At 35.9% G+C, this 19,442-nt stretch overlaps 1 protein-coding gene across 5 annotated transcripts in view; it reads right to left on the bottom strand.

Annotated features, from left to right (window-relative positions):
* The window catches only part of GSTCD (glutathione S-transferase C-terminal domain containing), a 45,124-nt gene that overhangs the window by 24,167 nt on the left and 1,515 nt on the right, over positions 1-19,442 (bottom strand). For 3 of the 5 annotated variants that reach the window (XR_011679946.1, XM_071431800.1, XM_071431801.1), the window contains exons 2-6: positions 19,316-19,420; positions 17,525-17,956; positions 15,880-16,341; positions 12,380-12,634; positions 11,616-11,709 (exon numbers count right to left, since the gene is read on the bottom strand). Coding sequence is in view for 4 of the 5 variants with exons in the window: in XM_071431800.1 (XP_071287901.1) it covers positions 11,616-11,709; positions 12,380-12,634; positions 15,880-16,341; positions 17,525-17,956; positions 19,316-19,408 (1,336 nt within the window). In the remaining variant the exon portion in view is untranslated. Of the gene's footprint in view, positions 1-11,615; positions 11,710-12,379; positions 12,635-15,879; positions 16,342-17,524; positions 17,957-19,311; positions 19,421-19,442 lie in introns of all 5 variants that reach the window. The other 2 variants (XM_071431802.1, XM_071431803.1) reach the window with 2 other exon arrangements.

The raw sequence follows: 19,442 nt of genomic DNA on the forward strand, positions 1-19,442 counted from the left end.
CATGCACACACACAACGTGGGCTCAAACAAATGCATATCAAACTCAGACAGCAATAGTCACCTTCAGAATGGGGCTAACAGTTTGCATGTTCTGTTACCCCACTGTCCTCAGTCTTCCTATTGACAAACTTCACACAGAAGACTCTGCAAGATTCCTACTGCATCCGATTCTACATAAAATGTACACACTGCCAGCCAGCATTCTTTCTCTGGACTTAGAACTGTGCAGGGAATTGAGAAGGAAAGATCCCAGTAACAATGGTTTCAAGGAAATAAAAGCTCCCCTAAGTAGGTGAAAGGAGCTGAGAAACACAGGGATCCTTCACCTTTGCACGGATCCCACCTTTGAGAGCAGGGCACATCTACACTCCTGTTGGGAGCTCTGAGACAGATGCTCTGCAGATGCTGCAGCCCTTATTTACCCAGAGAGCAAGGGAAGCATTTGGAGAACAGTCAGCCCATGGGGTATGGATGTTGTGTGCAAATTCTCCTCAAGCCAAAGGGACAAAACTGTTCTGACAGTAACTAATGCAGCACAGCACAAAGGCTAACCCACAGTGAGAAGGTTCATCAGTCAAATCAATAATATTATACAAATAAAATCCTTAAAATGGGTGTTTCTGCTTTAAGAGTGGGATCATTTTGAGGCACTTTGATGGGATTATTTTACTTACATTAAACCACTTCTGGAGTAAACCAAGCTGAGAAGATCCAAAGTCAAAATAAGCATATCTAAAATAAAAATTATATTGCAATTACATGGAAAAGTGTTTATTACAATGGAGGAAAAAGACTGTATGGGACTACAGAAGTATCCTTAACTGAGTATTCAGTAATTTTAAAATGTATTTTTAATTCAAAAAGCCATGAAAACCTGATAGTAATAGTAATCACAACTTCCATTGTGTACCTGCATAATGGCAAATAAAATTGGCAGAAAAATGCAAGATAGTCTAGAGGCATTGAAATTTGAGGATGGAAGAGAATCAATGGTTTTCCATTCAATTCCCTCCTTAAGTACAAAGGAATTCAAGATCCTTTGATAAATCAAAGTCTGTAAAGCCCATTTCTTCTCTTGTACTGCAGCTTTATGCAAAAAATATAATAACAAAGTATGCTTCTAATTTTACTCATGCAGCAGCCACTGGATGTCTTACAAATGGACAACAGACCACATTCCATCAGATTTGAATTTCCATAAAGCTGTATTGAGTTAGTAACTAAAATATTACTGTGCTGGGGTTTTTCTTTTAATTAATTAATTAGTACTGAAAATAATTCAGAAGAATTAGTTGAGCACTGTGCTCTGTCCCTCTCTGACACACAACAAAATTAAACTAAATATAAAATTCCTGCAGTAGGGAGCACTCACCTATGTATCATATTTCTGATACAAAAGAAATAACTAGCCTTAATGCTCATTTCTTTGGTATTGTATATACTGCACAGTAGCAAATCTGAGTCATCTTAATGAATAACAAAATAAAAAAGTTATGATTCTACTGAAGATCTTGTTGCTCCATTTTTACATTACCTCAGCAGGACTATTTCTACTCTGAAACAAAGTACACATATGGTCGCAGTGAGGAAGAGTAAACTTTGCAAGCCTCTGCAAAAATTAAATTTACTAAATAAAAACAAAGTCAGAAAGAAGTTTTCTTATATTTGTTTAGCTAGCTTAAAAAACAGACAGTTTCTAAGCAGCTATTTCCATATTTATTAAAAGTATCAAAAAAAGCTCTATTCATAAAGAGTCTTGAAGTAGATATGAGATACTACCTAATTAATCAAGATTAATTTATCCTTGCAAGACTTTCAGGAAAAAAATATACCACAAAATCTGCTCATCTTTCCAACAGCACAATCATGAACAAGTGTGTCCACCTTAACCTGCATATTTGAGTGTGACACAAGCCCAAGCAAAATGCAATTTACAAGCAACTCCAATGCTTTGCAGAAAGTTACTCCTGTGATTTTCAGCCCCACTGCTTGTCATTACAACAACTTACCAACCTGATCTTTACATGAAATTTCTGACCTTGTGGCTCAAACAGGAGTTCAACATTGATAATCTCTGCCATATGTTCTACTTGCTCCCTACAAGTGGGAATCAGCAGTGACCATGATCTTCATGGCACAGTTAAAAACATACAGAGGTGCAAAATGGACGTATTAACCATAAAAAAAAAAAAGGGAATTGGGTGATACAAACAAGAAGAAACTAACCTGTGTTTACAAAACAATTAAGATCCAAAATGTCAAGAAAGATTGACTGAAGGTATGATTTATTTTCTGCATTATGCCTTACCTAACATCATCCAGCTAAGTTACAGAGAGCTCACAATGCCAATATACATACAAGTGGGCCAAAGCATCCGGTAACAAGCACAAGCAGAGGAATGTCAAATCTGTGCTGCAGATAAGATGGAAAGTAATCCATTTGGCAGATGTTTTTGAGTAGCATAAAATAGAGGATTAAGCAGTGTTTTGTCTCAGTTCAGGTTGGGTTTCTGGGGGCTTTGTTTTGTTTCTAGAGAAGCAGATTATTTTAATGAAGAAATCATTTTCAGGCTTTCAAAAATGATGAGAGCATACTGAAGAAATAATGGCAGTGCTTCACAAAAGTTGTCAAGTAATAAACTGTGCTCAAAAAAATACATTATAGAATACCAACAATTTTGAAAGATAGCTATATATCCATTTCTGTTGGCTTTCATAATCCTATTCCTCAATATTCAGCATTAGCACACATAGAAAAGCTATACTTGATGGGTAAAGAACCAAATTAGCTACAAGAATAAATTCAGAAGCTGTTCAAGAGTAAATATCCTTTCTTAACCTTTGATTCTAAAAGTTACATACAAAAAAAAAAAAAACCACCTCCTGGTTACAAGACTTTTCACAATACTTACAGTTTTGTAATAGAAATATGAGGCATGATTCAAGATATTATATCTACAAATTCACTTGTTTCTTGTACAAAACTAGCAAATATTGTGCAAGTAAAAGCACTGTCTTGTTTGCTAAAGACACTGGTTAATTAAATCCCCCTGAACATGTGCCTAAACTCATGACCCCATCCAGGATGCAGCATGAAATGCTAGCTCATGGCAGTCCATGACATGCACCAACATTTCTCCCTGTCTCAAGCTATGAAGGACAAAAGAAATAAAGAATTAAAGAAATAAAGAAATGAAACCAGTTTCCATATGCAGCCTTGAACGTTAACATATCCAGCCTAGAACCATTTTCAACCTGAGCTGATGTTCAGTGCAGCCTTAAAGTATCAGGTACAAAGTTTTGGACAGCAAGAAGTGTTTGTATAAAACAGCAGAGTTTCAGAGTCCATTTTTACTTTTGTCCAACATACTCTGGTTCCTAACAAATGAAATTCTGCAGAAAACAGGCAATGCAACCAAGAGCCAAGGTAAAAAGTTTGTCCAGTTGAGCTTCATGGAAGCACTCACATCTATCTTAAACTTTGAGGTGAGAGGATGTTCTTTTGTTTCTTATTTCTTGTCACTAAAAACACAAGAACACATGGAAGATCTGCAAGTGGGATATTCAAGAGCATTTAAGCAGATTTTAGAGTCCTTCACCAATCAGATACATCAGAAAATTCCAGGGAAAGTGCGCTAATGGAACGACTACATTGATGATACCTCAACTGGCCTACTCACACTACTTACATGAGCCATTCAAACACCAACACAAAGACCAACAACTCCATGACAGATCTGCAAAACTTCTAAAGCCCAAGCTGAAACACAAGCAGCATATCTCTCTCCATTATCTCTGGATGCTTAGATCAATATTCCGCACTAGGAGGGGACAAATTTTATTGCTTCAGATTAGGTTTGACTCATTTTAATATTGAGATTATTCTCCAATTCTTCTACACTTAGAAAATAATTCTACAAACAGATGAACTTCCTACTTGCCTTTGCTCTTCAAGGCTTTAAAAGTTTCTAAAGGATGTGAACTCCTTTTGATATAGCAATGGTAAGATGCCAGAAATTTGACATGAGACGTGAGCCAAAAATTAACTTTTCAGAAGCATTTCCAAACCATCTGGAGAAGAGGCATTTAGAGTACAAAATAATTAATACCACCTTCAATAAAACACTAAACATACAGTAGTCTGGCCTTTCCTTTGTGTAATTAAAATTTTTGAAAGCATCAAACTACTCAGAACAGATTATGAATCATTCAAAGTAATTTTATGGCGTTTCTTAACACTATGAGGTTTGGGGTTTTTTTCTTAAACACAGCAGTACTGACTTCCTTGAAATTGCTGATTAGAACTTTAAATGAACAACTGTGCATAAAAAGTTGCCTTCAGGAAAAGCCAAAATCAAACTCGTGACCTTATCCAATGTAAAACTGTATCCAAATCAAATAATGCATTCATGGCTCTCAACACGAATATCCAAAACCAATGAAAATGCAGATGGAATCCATAAACAACTCCAAGAGACAGAAAAATTCCTCCTTAACTCACACTTTGTCACAGCTGATTTATGGTTTGGAAATGAATTCCATACCTCAACTCTGCAACACAGCAAGCCTGGGGGAGGGAAGAAGGTGAATGCCCCTTGCACAGTGCTCACCTTTGAGCACTAACATTATGTTCAAGGTACATCTTATGGGATGAAATATCCTGTGATTCATCAACTCCTTATAAAATGTCACTGAACAGCTCCCAGAAATTCACTAATGCTGCACAAAACTTGACAATACCTCGGCAATGATTCTGACGTATTTCTATACTTGTTCTATATTTGCAATGTACACAATCTTGATGTTGGAAAATAAATTGTTCAAAACACGTTTGCCTACATTTCTGCAGTAAACCATTCACTTTAATAACCACAAAACAAAACTCCATTTTACTTACTATGGTAATTTATGAATGCACACAAAATCTGGGCAACCACAGACTCTGGAAACTACCAGTAGCCCTAGAAATAACTACTTAAGCATATTAAATACTAAGTAGGAGAGATTAATAGAGTTTCAGTAATCAGGTAAAATCAAAATTGCAAATTAAGAACACAGTTTGAATTATCTATTCACAAATAATCTATGGGTTCTCCAAAGATCATTACAAAAAAAAAAAATTAATCTATGAAATATTTCAACTTCCAGCAAGTCCTACTTTCCCCCAAAGAAACAACAAATAATGTTTTTAAAGGACTTAGCCCCAAAACAAAATATGAGTGTCAATAAACTTGAGTGAGAACATAATTTAAATTCTTTTGAAGTCTTTGCATTATTTTGTCACTGAGAAAGAGAAGGAGACACACTTGGGCTCAGTTTCATTTGCTTTCTAGGTTGTAATCTTTTCTGTGCATAAGCTCAGAGACTATACCTTCCTTCTCACACTTAGTCAATCTGATCTTATCCTCTGTGTAATTTCCCAGTGCTTTTATTTCTGAAAGCAAGATTATATCAGGAAGAGGATTCATAAGAGGTTCAATTAAGAGAGAGAATCTTTTTTTGCCTTGTTTCTGGGGCTCATTTTCAACGTTTTGCTCCTGTGCAATGTTTAGGCCACACAGCTCTTCACATTCTGACTTTTCTTTCCTTCTGACTTCCATTTCTACTTTCCTCCCATCCTAACGAGGATGCTCACATATTTTCATGTGCTCAGAGTGTTGCTACAAAATAAAAAATTAGTGAGTTACCGGTTAGTTCCTTTGCATCCTTTCATTTGTCTATTTTTTCTTCTAACATATTCAATAAGTTACTTCCCTTTCCTTTGAATTCCAGCCATAACCTAGCCTACGATGCTACTATGATTTTTAATTCCAAAACATTGGCTCTTGAACTATTGCAGTATTTATTGACCAATTAAAAACAATAAATCTCTTGCACAAATATCTGTATTTTGTCACTTTTAAGCCAGAAAAAAAATTCCAGAAATTTTCAGTAAGCTCCTCATTTCCTTAGAAATATCTTCCCAGAATTACTCCTTTTCCCCAAAGAATATAAAACTCCAGCAGAAGTTGAGCTGATCAACTTTCCCTCTCCTTCACTCCCTGCTCAGCTGTTACCTTTTTTCTCAGATTTGAAAACTTTCAAGGCAGAAGTTGTTACTCTGTTATGTGTTTATACAGCCTCAGCAATTATTGCTTTCAGGTGTAATCCGGCACAATGAATGTGTCAACTGTTAAATTACCAACTCTAATTCAAAGAGGAGGAAAAACATGTTTTAAATCACTTTTTACAACAGGTGATTCCATATTTTGGGACTAGAGATTACTGAGCTGAAAACTGCCACATACAAAGCATCTTTCTCAAGGATGACACCTTAGTCCAGGGCACAGCTCCATATCCAAAGAGACTGTGCTGCCCTCCTGTGGTTTGTGAAGATTTTAAGCTCCAGAAGTCACACATAGAGCTGAGAAAAACTCTGATTCTGCTCTTGAAAGACAGGTTGCATAGCTAAACATTACACTTTGAAGAAAGTAAAAAAGCCAAAGTGCTGTTGCAGGGGTACCAAAGGTCTCCTGATGCCTCTGCCTGAAAGGACAGCTTAGGCTTTGCAGAGGAAACCCAGAACAGCCGTGTTACAACTCACCTGTCCCTCAGGTACAACGTGCAGAAAACAGCAATGTAAGTGACCTACAAAAATACTGCAAAAATGGGTACAATCCCCAGAAGTTTAAATCCTTGTGTTGATTATGCCACATAGGTAAGTGGATGATGAATCCCCACACTCTGGGATATGGCAAATGGGTGACACAAAAGAGCTAAAGGACACAAGCTGTACACCATTACCATTGATCTAACTGGGATTTAAGTCTAGTGACACAACATACAGAACAATCTTCAAATAAGCACTGAAGACATTTTACAGCAAGAAATACCAGAATATTGAAGCAGATCAAATATCCCTTTTAAAGTCAAGACTGGTGCTACAGAAAATCAATTAAAATTTTACAATAACTGCAAATACTAAGATATTAATATATTCTGGAAAAAGATTATGAAGAGTAATGTCAACAGCAATTTAACATTTTATCCAATAGCATATCTAGAATATTTGGAGACAGAAAAGTGTTAACTCCTCCTCCACCTAAATATTTCTAATTAATACACATAAAATAAATGTCATCACTCTCTTCTCTACAAAGTGACTCTGTAGCACCACATCACTCTTACACTTAACTTACTGTTACTAAGTACACCTTATTGACCATTAAAGGATATTCATTTCTATATTTCTATTTCCCAGAAATACCTCTGATGATGATTTTGAGCCATGTTCAAAAGAAAATGTCTTTTTGAATCATATCAATCATAACATGCTGGACATTGTTCCACACCATAACTGCTAGAATGGGTCAGCATTCCTTCACTCCTCAACAGTAATCTTCCACAAAAAATGACCTGCACTTCCATGCTGTGGAGTACTTAGTACAAATGTAACCTCTAAACTTCTGGTTTAAGAGATGAATAATGTAACTTCGGGGCTCTGTGATCCCATGAATAAGGAAAACAGAAATATAAAAGGGAGAAGGAAACTAGTAAACTCTAGTACAATTATATCAGGAGTGAAAGAAAGACCAAATAGTTTAAATGAAACAAAGGGCAGAGTTAATTAGCAGGCTACTTAACATTTATTAAAGATTTCTGATTAAGATATGAAAAATTAATTTAAGACGCTTGTTAAAAAATATCTGCTAGGCACCTATGAGTTAATATTTTTGGGGTTTATGCCTTCCCACATGTCTAATAACTTCAGAGACAAGAGAGAAAAACCTCACAGTCTAACAATAAAACTTATTTTTCTATCTAGGGCAGATCACACTCTAATTCCACGCAGGTAAAGTCAGTTTAGGCCACTGACTGTCAAGTGCAGACATTTTTGTGTCAATGTTAATTGTGGATTAATCAAGAACATGCTTCAACCATCAGAACCAAGACAACTGTGGATTTACAAAAACAAATCATTATGAATTGTCTTCAGTGCTCAAGCCATAAATCTGTAAAACATTTCAACTGCCAAACTGGAGTACTTAATTCTTTAGTATGTTCAGTAAACAAACACAAACCACAACAGGACTAAAAAAGCCTACACTGAAGTTTATGTACAGTATCTACAAAACAAAGCTCTCCAAAGCCTAATAAACACCCAATTAACAAGGACTCGTGAACTGTAAAAATCATACTTCCAGCAATTATACCTCATCAAACCTGAACTTTCTTGTAGGAGATATTCAATATGAAGCATTAAAGCTTCAGTAATTCTCTGAGGGCTTACACTTACTCCACAAAGCAAGGCACTGAAACAAAGTTGACACCTTCCAGTATGACTGTCAGCCACATGAAAGTCCATCACAACAAGATTTTACAGAGCAGGACAAACACCAAGGAGAATGTGTCCTCAAGTGAATCAAAATGCGGCTGTTAGAACTTGGTATCATTCTTTCCAGTATGATTTTTAATAAGATACACTAGCAAGTGTTGTTTTTTCCTTGCAGATTCTGAATATTTCAGACGCTGTAGGCTTGTCATTTAGATCAAAACATCACTTAAGAAAATGTAACAGACTTCAAGCAAACATAAATATACTGAACTTGTATTCCTTATAATGCATATGCATTGATTTCTTGAGGCATGGAAACCAGCTATGTTTTCAAAGACTGTTCATTTTAGTAAATCATTGTGCCTAAAAATCATTACTACATACTAATTTAACATGTAATAGCTTTGCCTCCTGTTTCCAAATAGGCATTATAAAAATATAAAATAATTCATTCCCTTCCCTTGTTTTGCTTGGTAACCCAAGACAATCACAAAAGAAAAAGGGAGGAAGAGTACAGTAACAGTAGGAACAGTGTATATAGTCATCCATGAGTTATCTGGTTTGGTGACATGCCTAAGTTATTATTTCCAGTTAAACCTGAAGAATTTTTTGTCTAAAAATTAGTAATTGCATACAAACTTCCATGAAAATTGTCCACAGGCCAGCTACACAATGTTATATTTATATCCCTGAACAGTCAAAGGATCCTAAGGAGTCACATACAAAATACAGAGTTTTGCAAGAACACTCTTTTTAAGGCAAGCCAGTAAAAGGAGATATACAGTATTGCCTATATTATAAAAATGAGCATTTTTGCTTTCTCTTTGTTATTGAAAGTTATTTACTTCTCAAGTATGTATCAAGAATATGAAGCAACCTGACTGTATTGCCATGACAAGTTTTCCAAATCTTGAACTGCAAAATATAATGCACACACAAATGTGGTTTAAACTTATTTAAATGAGTGCAGGAAAACTGCAACTTAAGGGGAAGTTAATGAGAAGCAGCTTCAGTTGAATTTCCCTTGGATTGTTACACCCATGTGGCTTGCAGGCAAAGACCTCTCTGATATGGAAAGATCAGCTGAAGAAGAAGGATGAGTTCCTGCTTCAGGATGCCTGAGTCACTGAAATAGGCTAAAACACTATTGAAAAAATCTTCAAAGTCTTTGAAAGAGTTCTGACAGGCTTGAAAGGGAAATAGAGAACTTTAAAGTGTTTCTTTAAACTCTTTTTGTTTTACAGAATAAATGACTGTCTGGATTTAATTTTAAAAATACAGTTGCTTTTAACTTTCAAAATAAAATACCCAATTTGCATATCTTGATTAGCAAAACTTTTCATAAAATGTCAGAGTCCCTAAACCATCTTTGATTTTTAAGCATAATGTATTCTCAACTCAGAAAGCATCTTTCAAGTAAAAATATTCAAAAGGTAATACCAATACAAAAAGCAGAACAAAGTAAGAGTGACCTAGCCTCACAAAAATATTATAGAAACAACCTGGATATACTGAATCAATTTTGACCATTTCAAATCAAATAGCTCTGCATCTAATACACCATTTATTCCACAATTATAATATTATTCAGTTCTATGAGCAATTACAAACAACTTTAACATGGACACAAAGTCACAGACTTTTATACTGGTTAGAAGACAATTACATCATTAAGTGCTGGTCCTTTCATTAAAACTAACTTTGTTTATGATGAGGGTTAGAAAATTTTCAAAATTTTCTTTTCTCTGTTGAGAGGCCACACTTCAATAAAGTATCCTTTACCTGATAACAGTTCTGGAAGCTGAAGCTAATACTGATCCTTCAGGATTGTTGTTTGGTAGCCACCAAGACTGTTTAATCAAAACATCAGTTAATTCCACAGAACTGGAACACCATGCTCTGTGTTACCATTCTAGCCTGTGTTATTCAAAGGTACTTACATTTCAAAGATGTTTCTAAATTACAAATGTAGACATTGTTTTACTCTGTAAGTAAATACCCTCTCATGCATACTGTTACTGCAATGATGGTTCATTTCAAAGGAAATACCACAAATAAAGCACTTCTTTTAAGTTCTTTACTTCCTGCTTAACAAGTATTTCGACTCATGAGAAAAGTAATAAGGCCTTCTAAGACTGTAGGTCAGTTACTTCTCATTCTTGAATTGCACAGTTGGGTAAGAAAAGTTAATTAATAAAAAGCTGTTTTAAAGAAAAAAAAATCATGTTTTTAAAAAATCTTTTTTTGTTTGTTTCACAGTGAACACAATGTTTGATGAAAACATGTAACAGTACCAAAGGCTTCTATCTCCATATATCCTCAGAGTAATAAAGCAGCAAATAAGGGTTATCACCATCCAACCCCACATTCACACACTTTCCCCTTCCTTTTAATGTGCTTTGGATTAGCCTAAAGGAAGTACCTCTAACCATATCCAGCCAAACTGATCTTAATATTCACAAAGCCTTTGCAGCAAGTAGGAAATGACCCTGAAGACAATGAATCCATTCACACACACGGGACCAGGAACACAAGCAAAAACTCCATGACTGACTGTAGTTCCAAAAAGGAATGAAACCCCTTTTCAAATGCTGCCTAATAAAACCAGAGAAAAGATGTTGCATTTCTTTGTTGGTCAAAATTAAATATAATCTCCTTTTTCCCAAACATATTATCAGCAGTTTTCCCAAACATATTATCACATATTATCAGCAGTTGCACAGTATGTCCATTCAACAGCCTTATTTCAACAAACCCCTCTTCCCAAAATTTTCAGCTTCTGCCTTGCTAGGGAAAAAATGAAAACACTTCCTTTGATGACATACATCAGTACAGGGAAATAATCATATGATGTATCTGATTTTCCTTCTGTCTCACATTGTGACCACCTACACTTTTATATACACTTTTCTTCTGACCTGCCACCCTCTTTTTGCCATCTTTACATACTGACAACTACAGTAACTTTATTTCTATGGAAGGTATCAATGGATGCCTTTGCTTCCATGGAAAACTCAACACAACCAAGCACTGAGTTTGGTTAGGATTTTTGGGTTGTGTCAACTGTTGACTGAAATCAAGGCCAATATTTTGTTCCCAGTTTGCTCATAAGCTGCTGATGACCTGAGGGAAGTTATGTCACCATGTGTCACAAACAGACTGAATTTTAATACAGATTTGAAATTACTTACCTGTCTTAGCTCTGAAACATACTGAAAACTGGCATATTTTCTTATGAAACAGTTAAGTAGCTCCACCAGAAGAAGACCCTAAATGCACACACAGACATACAAACTCTCACCTTCCCCAGGACTGACAGCAGATGGAAGACTGGTCCAGTCTAGGGTCCAGTTGGGGCATGGATGAGGAGAAAACTTTGCTTCAATTCCATTTTCCTACATGAAAGAAGGAGAAAAATAAGACCATTTACCCACTTAAGATGGTATCAAAATTCTCACTAAATTTAATGGCACCAAATCAAACTGCAACACTGTCAGTTTAAGTGAAACTGAACAGGCAGATGACTCTACATTATACAACATTCAAATTATGTACTTCCCTCATTCTCACAAAAAAGCTCTCCTAAGTTTTTTTAGGAAATGCTGTCAGCTTCTATGCAAAAAATATTGAATTATGGAATATGATGGACAGCTTTCTTTAACAAAACTCATTATGGTTCCCAGATGTTAAAAAAACCCAACCCAATTGAAAAGGTTGGATAATCAAGCTAAACATAAAAGCAACAGTTTTTTGCCATTCTTTATGTAAATATCTTTAAAAGAGAAATACAATATTGCAATTCAAACAAAAGGTTACTTTGATTATTCAGAATTATTGATAGGACTCCAGCAGTCCTATCTTTGCCCAATTCCTGAATGAATCAAATATTAGAAGAGAAGAAAAAAGTAGAATCACTTCTAAGTCAATGCATATCAGATTTAAGATGAACAAAAAGCAGTTTGCTCAAGGCTGTCGAAATTATCTTGTACAATTCTAATAAACTCTACCTACTCCAAATCAAACAAATGTGGCTATAAAAATAACTCATTAAAAAGTTTAAATTACCATTAACTTAGTCATGGTTGGCCTTGGACCACCTATAAAATGACTGTCTTCATGATCCTCTTCTAACTCATCAGGAACTGAAGCAGAGTCCTGCAGCTGCTCCTCAGGAGCAGATACCAACTCTGGAAGCTGGAGAAGCTCCATGTTGCATTTGCCAGCAGCTTTCTTTACCCCAGGTACTTCTTGAACTCTTCGATACCAACTGGATATCAGTGGCAAGTTTACCAGATTTTTGCCTTGTTTCTTGCTGGAAACCTAAAACAATAAAATGAGAAAGTTAGTGGCTACTGCAAATTTTTTACTACAAGCCACCAAAAGGCACAAACTACAGGAGTAAACTCAGCTCCATGCTGAGCACAAGCACTCACAGCATGATGACAATACAAAAATCAGCTGGTTCAGAGCTCCAGGTGGAACTGCCAGCTGGCCATTCAGACTTTACCCGCAATTCCCATTTGCTTAATAGGATGAAAAGGTTTACATGGCCAACTTTAATCATAATTTCAGTCAGTAACAGGAAAACTCCATATAAATAATACCCTTAAATATGTGCTATTTTCTAACATGGCAACAATTAGTTTTGGTTGCTCTTTACACAAAAACTCCAATGCAATAATTTGCAATGAATACTGAACTCCAAGTATAACACTGTGGTACCTGAATGGTCTTCCCCACAAGTACCCCCTAAAAGCTCATCCACCAACAGCTGTTTTGCTGGGAACTACAAGCCTGAAATACCTTAGGCTATGTGATAACAGGCATACATTACCCCTGGTCTATATTCAAGTCTTTGCACTACATCTGCGGATTTTTTTTTAATTAGTACTGAATATTTTTTTTAATCATGCATTATTTTTTAGAATCTTAAGTTCATATTTTTATACAATAATGGTAACCAGTATATTTATTTTCTGAACTAAGTGTATGTGATTATGAGTTAATGTGGCCTCCAACAGAAACTAGCTTTTTAAGTGTAAAAAATGAAATAAAAACATTTCCTAAGTAAGAATATGTTGCACATATTTTAAAAAAATATACCCAAATATCTTTTTAAGATGAAGTCCAGCTACTTTTAAAAAGGATGCATTTGATGACATTAAATAACTTTTGTTTAGATTCCCAAATGTTCTAGAACAATGGAGATCATCCTCTTGCAGGAGAGGTTGTGAAGTCTCCTTAGAGACACTCAAAATATAACTGGACATGATCCTGGGCAACTGGCTCTAGCTGACCCTGCTCTGAGCAGGGTACTTAGACAAGATGAGCTCCAGATGTGACTTCCAACCTCAATTATTCCAACTTCAACTATTCTGTGATGCTGTACCTGCTTTAAACAGAAAATTAAAAAAACACAATTACAGGAACAGGCAGAAAAGGCCATGCAAAACCAACATTCTTACCCACAGTTGTCCGAAGAATGGAAATAGAAATTGGTAAAGAAAACTTGAAATTACACTAAATTTCCAACTCTCCTGCATGCTGTGTTTATAATATGCTTAGGGTAATCACAAGTAATTAGCAATAGCTAAAGGAGCAAAAGGATGAACTGTGCAACTTTAGTACCTAATTTAATAACCTAATAGTAACACAGGCAAAGCCACATTAATTCAGTTAAGGACAAAGTCTTTTGGAAAGCAATTCTAAGAGGCACTGTTGCACTCGTTATCAGGTGTTCTAAATTGTATTTTAAAAAGTGAATAGTGTTTTTCCCAAATGAGGATATGAGCTTTTGTTATACTTCTATTAATTTTCAACAGTTACAACTAATAGAAGGCATAACAAAAGTAACCTCAGAATGATAACAGCATTGAAATGAGGTAATGAAAAACAACCCTTCAGCTTCATTATCTTACTTTTGGTAATTATAATTACAATCAGCTAGTCAGGTCTCCTCATATTTATAGGATGATATTTTCCAGACACATATTCACTTAAGACTTCATTAGTATTCACGCCCTTAATTCAAAGTGGAACTGCAACTACAGTGATTTTTTTAAACACAATTCAGGAAGTCCAGCTATACAAGTGACAAATAACACTTGAATACAGAATTGAACTCTGGGACTTCCATCAACCAGAACAGCTTCAACTCATGGCCTGCAAGAAGCTTTCAGATGCACATTTTTCAATTTTGATGACAACTGCAGGCATCAAGGTATAATTGCTTAGAAAATGATCATTCACCAGAATGATCAACAACAGAAATAAACAAACATTATCCCAGAGCTCTTTAAATTAGGTAAAAATGAAACTGAAAGCCAGGTTTTCAGGGCAATCCTTGTTGAGAGCTAACACAAGTGTACTGTAAAATACCTAGTTCATGAGCTGCAGAACACCAGGGCTCAAGGATAACATATAAAAAGTCAATAAATACAAAATTCTTGGCTGCTCACAGTACATCTACAGAATAATCCCAACTACGTTGCTGAAATCAATTAAGGTCCTGATGCAAAAATCTTCTCATGCCTAGCACCAGTAAATTGAATATTACTCTAAAAAGTTATGCTCTTATTTAGAAAGGTCTAAATTGGAAAAATGAAGGCTGAAATACATTCAAGTTTTTTAAATAGTAAGAAAGCATTTTGTCTTAATAATTTTGTTCAGTATCATCCATACAGAAGTTGCTGTTCACCTCCAATTATGTGATTTGCAAAGCAAACAAAGCAGATGTGAATTAAGAAGCATTTCTGTAAAACAACTTATCATCTCAATTCAAAGGCAGCATATTGCTATCATCATACAGAAATCCACTGAGGATGATGATAATGGTTAAAGAAGTTATAAAGTGGACATTTGTCACATTCTTGGTATTTGATAGTCATTATATTTATTTTCGAGACTGTTATCCTCAATCTGACTAACAGCATCTTCCCCAGGAATCCATTTGTTTCCAAACACCATAAGGGAAATTTGGCAAACCAACTTGCAAAATCAAAATGCAAATGTTCCTGGAATAGACACCAGCTTAGCTGTAAATCTCATAGAGTAATTGCAGGAATAGAACTGTAGGAGGCAAACTCACTGTATCATTTTACTGTGACGGGAAATAAAAACATAGTTGTAATTTCCTCAAATCTCTCCTATGCATCTATCCCCATAAAACTAAATACACAGATTGTGCTGAGCAAGACTCTTGCACAGTCTTGCCACAGAAGTTTTTCCCACTGTAGAACTAGTTTTTAAGTTGAGCTCAAGTCACCTGCACCAATATTTTTAAATTATTATTTTCTGGGCAAATTGGTGCCAAAATATTTCATTATAATATTTTAACAGTTAACAGAGTTTACTAACCATTGATATGCTTTGTATCTAGAAGTAACTTTCGTGACCTCACCAATCCCTGTTTTTTGTGTTTGTACAAAAAAAAGACAAATCTTTGATTTCAGGTTAAGATTACTGAGAACACCATTATAGGTTCAAATTAACATATTTTACAACTTTTAGGTTCTTAAAAAACATACATGTACACTAATTGATATTTGCAAAATTTGTCAGCTTACCAAGAACTGATGGATGCATGGCAAAAGCACTAGATCTGCCACAGTAAAATAAAGTCCTTCTGCAAAAACATGGTCCAAGACAGGAAGGTCAGAGGTTTTTGTTCTCCTGATGTGAGGGGCCTCCCTGTTGATTGCATCTGGTGCTTCCTGGGCAAGCAGTTTGGAGAAAGCTACACTCAGTTCCAAACTTGAGGGTGGATGTTCATGGACTTCTCCTGGTTTTAATTCCTCTGTTGCTTCTTCACCAAGCATGGGCACTGCAGCCTTGGCACCTGCCTTCTGTTGTTGAAGCTTCTGCCTTCGAATTTTGTCATCATTATGTACTCGGACAGGTTCTCCAAGCTTCCTTTCCAGCAGTAAAATGTCAGGAGGAATAGCCTGGCAGTGCTCAGGAGAGGCTGTCAAAAATCTTTCAACAGCCAGAGGTATGCTGATCTCACAGAGCCTGGTCCACTGGCTAACCTGTCAAATACATTTACGTAATTAATGTCTCTACAGAAAGAGAAGAGAAACAAAATCCAGGGTTACTTTGGTTACTTAATCACTTCAAGCAAAGGAATTCCAGCTTTAAATACATTCTTTGTTAATCTGAGAAACTCAAGATATTTCTGCATTGCTATTACAACAGCAGAGTTAGGAAGCTAAATCTTATATACTACAGAAGGGTTATCCAGTACAGCATATTTTTATTTCCTTATTATTGACATAAAATTACGGTGGCTGTGTAACTCAGAAGTAACAAAGCTGTGGCATGGTGATCAATGGCAACCATGGAAACAGCAATCATGCCAGGGTGGAGTTCTGCCTCTGAGAGGCGTGAGGAAGGCAAGGCTAGATGGATGAGCTGCCAGATGAGCAAACTGCTGTGTGATAAATGGACTGACATCTCAACTCAAAGGGCAGTGCTGGTTAACAGCTCACACTCTACCTGAAGGCCAGTCAGGAGTGGAAATCTTTAAGGGTCTATGCTGTGGCCTATCCCATTTCATCATCTTTACCTGGAGGGGGGAGATGGAATACACTCCCATCAAGGATGACAGGGAATTGAGAAGAGCAGACAACAAATTCCCAACAAACTCCAAGGTAGAGCTGCTATTCACATGAGCCTGCACAGACTAGAAAAGGAGCTGAGAGGAACTGATGTGAAACTCAGAATATCACACACCTAGGAGGGACTTATCCCCTGGAATGGTACAGGCTAGGGACTGACCACCTGGCCAGGCAGCCACTCTGCTGAAAAGACACTGGACAACCTGGTGAGGATAAGCTAAACAAAAGCCACCTTGACAATGAAGGGAAACAATATATAGTGCTCTTAAAATCAAAATCAGCAAGAAATTAGGTATTTCTTAGTTTAGTTCAAATTTTATAACTCATTTATACTGCTAGACATGAAACAAAGATCTGACCTACTTTTTAACATTAAGGTTCTTTTTGTGCTGCTAAAAAGTAGTATCTTCAAAATAATTATTTTTCATCTTTGTGCCAATATACAGGTACTTCTCCATAGAGAAAATTGCATTTTCTAAGCAAATAAATATTTTACTAAAAGAACTTACTTGACATCAATATTAAGAGTCTACTTCAGAGCATTTAAGGCTTATTAAAAAACCAATCAATGTATCTAAGAGAGAGACACACTCACTTCAGCACAGGCTTTTAAGCAGGTCTTCTTAAAGCCCAAGAGTTCCAAAACCTCCTTTTTAGATGGATCTGCCTCGAATGTTTTCTGTATTATATGTCTTAGGACCACAGAAAGCCCAGCTCGGCAGAATTTCTCATCTTTCACGACAACAGCAGGCAAACTGCAGCTCTGCACAACCACTGGAAGCTGACACCTGGAGATTAAGTGGACCTCGAGGTCACCAGCGAGGTTTTTTGTCACACACTGATCACCCACATCTTCGCCAGTTGGCACTAAGAAAACTTTAAATAGTTTGCAGTCACAGTAGGATAGCAAAAACAGTGAGATAGATGTATGAAGAGGGAAGATACTGTCTCTGTACTGATGAGAAAAAGCCAAATATAAATGTTCTTCAGCGACATTATCTTTCATCTTCTTCCTGAGATGAAGTTCCTGAAATAGAAATCAGAGTATGACATCCATAAAAGAATACAGAATAAAAAAAAATTCAAAAAAAATTTTAATCACTGGTTCTTCCACTATCTGCTACAACTGATTTTAACATAAGACACTACTAAAGACATCCTGCATGAATAATTGGCAGGCCCCTTTCTGAGAGAAAAGAATGATTTCACATCTACACTGTCTCTTCACACACAAGATCATGGATAGGAAAATTACCTCTGTAAATATTTTTTTACATTTGACCATATTTCTGACATCAAACAAAACCTAAAGAAAATGCTTAATTTTCAATTTTTAAGTGCATAGACATTTTAGACCAAGGCTTTTTCTTTTACATTAAAACCTCCCACAATATTAACCACGCATTATTAAAAAAAAGTTCCTGAGCACATATCCACAACAGTCAGTTCCCCAATAAAATAATCTGTCTTTTTGTAACTGCTAAAAGGCTTTTATAGCAGGTGTTTAGGCCATGGGAAATAATATTGGTTTCTGTATTAAAAATTAATCTAGAGTTGGGTAAGATAATAACTGAAGGACTCATAAGCAAATAAACATTCATCTCATGATGCTACATGAACACCTCAAACACACAACTACTTTAAACCAGTCCAATTCAACAGTAGCAGAGATGAAATATCTTCTCAGTATATTAAAAACTCAAATTAATTTTCCTTACACTGGGTTGAAAGGTACATTTTTCCTACTACAGTATTCCATAGGAGTTTAACATAAGGCACTGATGCAGTAATTTTTCTGCTCCATCACTCAGCAGAATTGCCCATTCCCTCAGAGATGACAGGTGGCACTGAAAAGCCACAGACACTAGATGGCCCTCTTACCACAAGTGACACAGAGCACAGCTCGAGCAGTGAGGAAGAGAAATTTAAATGTTGCTGAGAGGCCAGAATAGGGTTTTATACACATATATATAAAGCATGAGTGACACTGGAACAGCATCACTCTTTCATATTACTGTCTAGATTAATAAAGTCTTTGCACAATTACAATTGCTTGCATTTTTACAAATGCAAGTATTTTAAAATAAAGCTTTAATTTGATACACCTTGATTATTCAATTTCTTTTTTTTCATGTAGATATGTACATCACACTTACTACTTTGTGTAGTAGACTACCTACCACAGGACCAAAGCAAATTGCCCAAAAAGGGAGTGGAAGAATAAAATCAAGTCCACCTGACATTAAGAATACTAATGTCTGTTACAGTGACACATTTTTAAACCATTAAATTACAACAACAGTGGCTCTGCTACGAGTACTGTTGCTTTTCTTTAATTAATACACTGCCACACAAAGAACAGGACAGTACACAATGCCATACCTACTTTACCACAAGATATTTTATTTGGGTAAATCTTGACACCATGGAAGTTGAGACAGACTCTATATCCTAAGTACACCTCTGTGGTAGAAATCATCCACTGAAGGCACTGCCAGAGAGGTAAATCAAGA

This window comes from Agelaius tricolor, unplaced genomic scaffold (genome assembly GCF_023055355.1).
Source record: "Agelaius tricolor isolate 1412-34295 unplaced genomic scaffold, bAgeTri1.0.p SCAF_8, whole genome shotgun sequence".
Taxonomy (NCBI): domain Eukaryota; kingdom Metazoa; phylum Chordata; class Aves; order Passeriformes; family Icteridae; genus Agelaius; species Agelaius tricolor.